General features: G+C 41.7%; 1 protein-coding gene across 1 annotated transcript; it reads right to left on the bottom strand.

Annotated features, from left to right (window-relative positions):
* On the bottom strand, positions 1-5576 carry cacng3a (calcium channel, voltage-dependent, gamma subunit 3a). Its single transcript, XM_030050431.1, has 4 exons — positions 5084-5576; positions 1882-1965; positions 1586-1726; positions 1-993 (listed from the first exon to the last, which is right to left on the bottom strand). Exons 1-4 carry the CDS (start codon positions 5292-5294, stop codon positions 422-424), a joined length of 1008 nt encoding a protein of 335 aa, XP_029906291.1. The 5' UTR covers positions 5295-5576; the 3' UTR covers positions 1-421.
* Between the last annotated feature and the right edge of the window lie 843 nt (positions 5577-6419).

Here is a 6419-nt window from a genome sequence, read left to right as displayed (position 1 = left end):
TGTGATGACTTTCTGTTTTCAATGGCAAGTATCTCTTAGTGTCTCTCTTTGCCTGTCTATCTCTCTCTCTCTCATGCAAACACACACACACACACACACAGAGACCCATGCACACCCACTACAGATATATAGATATCGCTACTTTAATAGCATAGCAGATTGACACAGCTTACAAAGAGGAAACAAATCTCCAGTCTCAAAAGATGTCATATTATTCACCTCTTTTCTTTTTCAGAAACCATGCTAATAGTAAATCATAGAGGCGCTTGGATTCAGTCTCAAAAAGATTGTCCTACTTCCTCAGCCCAGAAATGGGAGAGGATGTCCTCTTATTGCATGTTCTCCCCACTGCTCCTCCCTCTGAAGTTCTTGCTGGTGCATGTTCTCACCACCTCGCCTCCCTCCTGTCGCTCCTCTCCCCTCAGACAGGTGTGGTCCTTCTGTTGGCGGCACAGTTACCTGGCAACATGTCTGTGTGGTTGTGAGCCGCTGCAGGACTTATGTTGTTCACGGCCATGTTGATCTTACCGTCCTTGAGAGGCGAGGCCAAGGTGTACAGCATAAACTCCGGGCCCACTGACATGGATGTTGGCAGACTTGGCATGGCGGTGAGCTTGGAGTTGGCACAGGCGAGCGGCTCACGGTCTGGCAGCGAAGCAGCTCTAAAGGAGTGTGCGGTCGAGTCACCGCCACTGTGGTTGCTCCTGTAGCTGTATCGACGGCCTCGGTTCTGGTAGTAGCGGTTGCGGTAGTAGGATGAGCCACGGGAGACGGGCGGCTTCACGAGCGAGGGCCGGCCGTGGGTGCGCAGCTGCCTGTGCTTTTCTATGAACACATGCACCGCCAGCACGCCGACCATCTCAGCCAGCACGAAAGACAGAGCTCCGAAATAGAAGGACCAGCCGTAGGAGTAGCTCTTCTTGTTGTCGGTCTGGCTGGGGTCACCCGAGTTTGCCGATATGTACACGATGATGCCAATGATGTTACTGAGACCTAAGAGGAGTTCAGGGGAAACAGACAGGGTCAGTTGGATATGGAAATCCAATGAGACAAAAAACATCTTGTAAAATATTTGTCAACACAGCCATTTAATACCTCTTAAAAAGAACACTTCAATGTTTTGGGCAAAATAGCCTTTTCCAACGTACCCACACTAAGACAAGATGTTCAATGCCATTTTCACCTGTGTACGTCCAGTAATTTGGGTCCTACGGGTAGCATTTTCTGTTAGCTTAGCGTAAAGACTTGAAATCTATGGGAGTCATTAGCCTAGCTCCATCAATATGAAAAATTAGAAGAAAAAAAAAACAGAGACAAAATAAAATGGGCTCAGATGTTACAAAGTCATGGGTGAAATTTGCTTTAATGAACAAGTTATGTAGTTAGACACCACAGGCTTTTGTCATATATTAGAAGACACGCTGACATGGGCAAAAGTACTGCTTCAACACATATTTTTATATCGTGTTAAGACATGATAAATGGCTGTGATGACAAATACTGAAGATGGTTTTTGCCCCATTGGCCTTCCACAGTCAGATGATGTATAGTTTGTGGGCATGCACTTGTGATATGCATCTCTGACCTGCTGAGACAAAGAGTATACCCGCGCTGAGAATGACATTGTATCGTGACTTGTAGAACTCACTGGCAGCGACACACACACCTCCTAGAAACAATAAGCCCACGCTGAGGATGGGGAAAAGACTGGATGCACGCACTGCTCCTGAGAGGAGAGGAAAGGACAGGACAGGAAATTAGACAAGGCAAGAGGCAACAGATTATGAAAGGGGTTGAAAGAAAGCTAGGAGATTATCTGAATGTCTAAGATTTTGATTGCTTGTGTTAGATTTCAGGAGCACATGCATATTTGTTACTCACGTAGTAAATACTCTGCAGCATCCTGCTCATAGTCAGCATCCTCAGGAAAATGATCGATGTCTTTACACACACCACGGAATGTTCCTGCAACATTACAAAAAAAACAATTTGTGTGTTATATCACTGTGCTCTGTATAAGCATTATTTTATTAAACAAAATACATGTATCTTGACTTAGGCCTACAATCTCTTTTACTTGCTGTATTACAGTTTGCTTACTCATCCTAACTGTGACTTCTAAAATGTTTAATATATAGGCCTAGTACAGCACATTATACCGTGTAAGAAAAGTGGCTGTTTATTGAATTTTGTTCCCCTTTAATACGTTTCAATTCCACATTATAATGATTACATTTATTCTAGATTCTGGGTCATAGGATATCAGAAATCTTAACCCAGAGAAGTAGGAGGGTTAAGAATAATATTTGGGGATCTAAGCTGCACTGTCTTCTACTGACTTTTAGAGTTGACACAAGTGATGTGTCCTTTTACCTCCTCTGCACAGCTTTTTGGAGGATGGTTATTTACTTATTTATTTATTTATTTATTTAACCTTCATTTAACCAGGTAGTTGCCTTTAGACTCTAAATGTCTTTTGCAAGACAGACCTGGACAACAAAGCAGAGCAGCCATTAACATTGCAAGAAAACACATTTTAACTGTGCTCAAAATTAAAAAAAAAAAAAAAAATACTGTTAAAATCTCTTTTTAGGTGAGTTCAAAGTTAAATTTACTTTGAGAGCACTAAAAATGTAATAGTTAAATGCAACCAGCATGTTCAGGGGCCTGAATAGATCTTGGCTATACAAAGCATCTCAACACCACCGAGCACTCCACCAGCTCTTCACGTTGAGTGTTTGGTCATTTTCCAAAGAGTTAAATGCAGAGGGACCTCAAAGGTCACACTGTCTACTTGCCGTGATAAGGCCCTTTACAACTAAATGCAACAGAAACCATGGATATGACTGTTGATTTAGGAGGCAAAGTGCAGCTTCTACAACAAACTACTAGTGGGAGCCAGGATTATCTGGGCAATTTTATTGACAGCAAAGTGTGTTTTGACTTGAATGCTGGTGTGCTTTGTAAGAAAAGGCAATAACACCTCTTATACTTTTGAAGAAATCCCTAATGACTGTTTTACTGTTTGTTTGTTTATTTATTTATTTGTTTGTTTGTTTATTAATTTATTTTAGTTATGGTGTTTTTCTATAATACTTTCTTCTCAATGAATGTCAAGCACAGAACAGTAGTCTACATATGTAAATGTATTAAGGTACCCACAGTCAAACACACATGGATATCTGATTTGTTTGATTGAATTCTAAGGCTGTCGTCTCTTTTGTGCTTCCTACTCGCACCAAGATCAAGCTGGAAAAAAAATCTAAACTAATAGAGCAGACACCTGTTTGGCCCATAAACCATAAAGATGCTAAATAGAAAGACTATCAGTATAAACTTCACAGTCACTGGGGTGCTTTAATGTGAATTATCATCCTGTTATTTTAAGCTGACCAGTTAATGTTATTGTCTTGGCTCACTGTGTTGCAGTGTGTGCTGCTCGTCTGAGCAAAGCTGTTTTACTTTGAATTTGTAATAAAGACTAAAATAAATGTGACGTGAACTGATGTTTCATGGTCTGAGTAAGCTTTGGCTCATCAGTGTCTTTCAACATTACAAACACAGGGATATATTGACAAATGTGTCCCTATGTGCTGCATTTATTGACCAATATTGACAATGTGACTGTGGTCACCATGGTTACAAATACAAAACCCATTCAGTACAACTCGACCACAGTGAACAGGTCAGAGAAAGAGTCACCATGCAGAAAGCAAGTTATCCAAATACTGTGATGATTATAAATGCAAGCAGTATCAATAATGCATAGGGATGATGGGTGGCATGTGAATCTAGTCAATAACTTTTTTTTTTCTTTTTTTAACTTACTTACTATAAGCAAGAATGGAACAAAATGTTATATGACCGTTTGGTTGTCAGCTGAAGGCAATTTCCATTAGACACTGTGGATTTGTGGATTTGTCAAATTTCCATTAATGCATTGCGTTCACTCCGGAAAGAATTAACAATAGCTGATTTAAATCTAGGTGATGAACTAGTTGCTTATAGGGAGGGAGAGACAGACGGACACACACAGACACACACAGGGAGAGAGAGAGAGAAAGGGAGAAGATTGTTGAGGCATTGACATCCTCTGCATGCTTCGTTACCTCTCCATTAAACCACTTTGAGGCGTTAGTGGGGCAGCAAAGTGAGCAAGGGGGCAAGAGGAAGGAAATAAAATTAGAAGTGCACAAGGGTGAGATCACGTTTAGGAAAAAAGAGGTCTAACATTTTGAATGTGTTCAACAACTGAGCTAAAAGCAAACAAGAGATATGGTGAATGTGTGAGGGGGTGTAAAGTGTCCTATCTGGGATAGGTCACCAAAAACTATAATTCCTATCATCACATGTCCGTGCATGACCTCTCTCCTTCCTTCCATCAGAGTTTGCCTCTCACTGAATCTTGCTGTCAGTCCAAAGTCTGAATGAAACCATACACAAATTACTGGGCTAATTAACCATTCAATACCATTTAATTACCACGTAATAGAGTTTTGCTGCAGGAGAACATCCATTTCCTCTGTAGGATTTCTACACATGTGATGGAAACCTGTTGCATTCCCAACAAACTGAAATACCACCAATACTGTATATTAACTGATTGGTTCATTCATTCACTTTTTACATGTTTTGGCTCTAATGGCTTTATTGACCTTGAACTAAGCCTGGGACATTTTCAGAGCAGGCAGACTCACCTTAATACTATACAAGTTTGATGGATACTATAATATAATAAATTATATTATTAATTTTATTATTAATTTTATAGGCTATTGTATTTCTTTATGGTTCGTATACTTTTTAAATGTATGAAGTTTGTCTTCATACTACATATTACTTATCACTACTGATTTTGTATCTCTCATGGTATCTTTATAATATTCCTGTAGGCTCTTGCTGTCTCTGCTTTTCTCTCTCTGTTAAAAGAAAGAGATTCATAGTATTGCTGTGTTTTTTGTCCAGCATCCTCTCCTCCTAGGTTTACTGTGGCTCTAAGTTGGTTCGAGTGGATAGCTGCAGATAATAAAAACTTCAAATTTAGTGTGACAGTCAGAGCGGGCAGGAAGAGCCCACCACCTACCCTCTGTGCAGCAGGTCCTCCACAGGCCGGAGTGGGTCAGGACCTCCTCGTTCTTGCGGATGGTCTCGTTGTCGCTCAGGCTCTTGGACCGGCACATCCCGCGGGAGTACAACCAGTAGTCCGTCCCGACGGCGATGGTCATGAGGCTGAAGGCGCAGAAAGCCCCCGCCGTGGTCATCAGCATCATCGCTCCCCGTTTGCACAGCCTCATTTCGGGACAGCCTCTGAGAGTTATCCGCGGAGTTTAAAAACTCTTCAAAACTGTTCCTCGGTGTCTCACCTCCGTGTGGATGCAATCGGCTGAGTTAAACTCAGATATTGCGCGCATCCTCTCCAACCTGGGCTAAACCCGGATTGCTGGGTAGCCTACAGTCTTGGTTTGTCGTCCTTACCTTAAAATATGATCAGCTCTTTCCCCCGATGGCTACACACTTGGTTCACGGACCGGGGATGGATCCATGTCGGGACCCAGGAGAAAATGAGGATACGATGTAATGTGGCTGTGAGAACTTTTTTTTTCCAGAGAAGAAAGTTAAGTGGAGAAAAAGTAGAACAAAGCCTTTGTAATGAAGTTAGTTGGAGAAAATAGAAGCGTCGGAGCTGTTCTGCCAAGTTCTAGTTTGGTTTAACTGAACTCTCGCAATGCAAAGATAGCCCCGCCTTCTTCTCTCTCTCTCACTGTGTGTGTGTGTGTGTGTGAGAGAGAGAGGTGGGGGTGGAAATTTGCCGCTACACATACAATAACCCTTAGCTAAGGTTGCAGAGGGGACAGCAGCCTGTTCATCCACTGCAGTCCAGCCCTGCTGTCCACCACTTCAGCACCACGGACAGCTCCGCCGCCACATCCTCGCACTCGAGCGCTTTGGTGCCTTTTTTCAATCCAAACACAAATTGACTCATTCATATTTTCACTCCCCTTTGTTTTTCTTATCTGTTGCGAGGCCTTGCATTAGAAAAACGTTTCATATACTGAAAGGTTTACGCCAGAGGTCACTATGTGTCACCCTAGCGGCCTTTTGTTTTACAATCACGCTTTCATCATTCCTAACTTGCTCAGTCCCATCAAAACTGTTTAATGCGATGTCTCAGAGATATCAGTTTTACGCCACTGATCCCTTCCAATGGATCTTTCTTTCTTTCTTTCTTTCTTTCTTTAACTATTGAACAAAGGCCTACACATTATATGAACCAAACCAAATAGTTTTTAGCTAAATCAGTGGCTTATTCTGCAGGTGATTGGAAACGTTAGGCATACACTCCAGAGATGACACAGCAAAAAGTATAAATGCAAACATATTCCATTATTAAATATACAGTAACAAATTGCTGCTGTGAC

Source organism: Myripristis murdjan, chromosome 1, assembly GCF_902150065.1.
Source record: "Myripristis murdjan chromosome 1, fMyrMur1.1, whole genome shotgun sequence".
NCBI classification, from domain to species: domain Eukaryota; kingdom Metazoa; phylum Chordata; class Actinopteri; order Holocentriformes; family Holocentridae; genus Myripristis; species Myripristis murdjan.
Note: the sequence above shows the minus strand (reverse complement) of the source record. Positions and strands in the feature narration are given on the sequence as shown.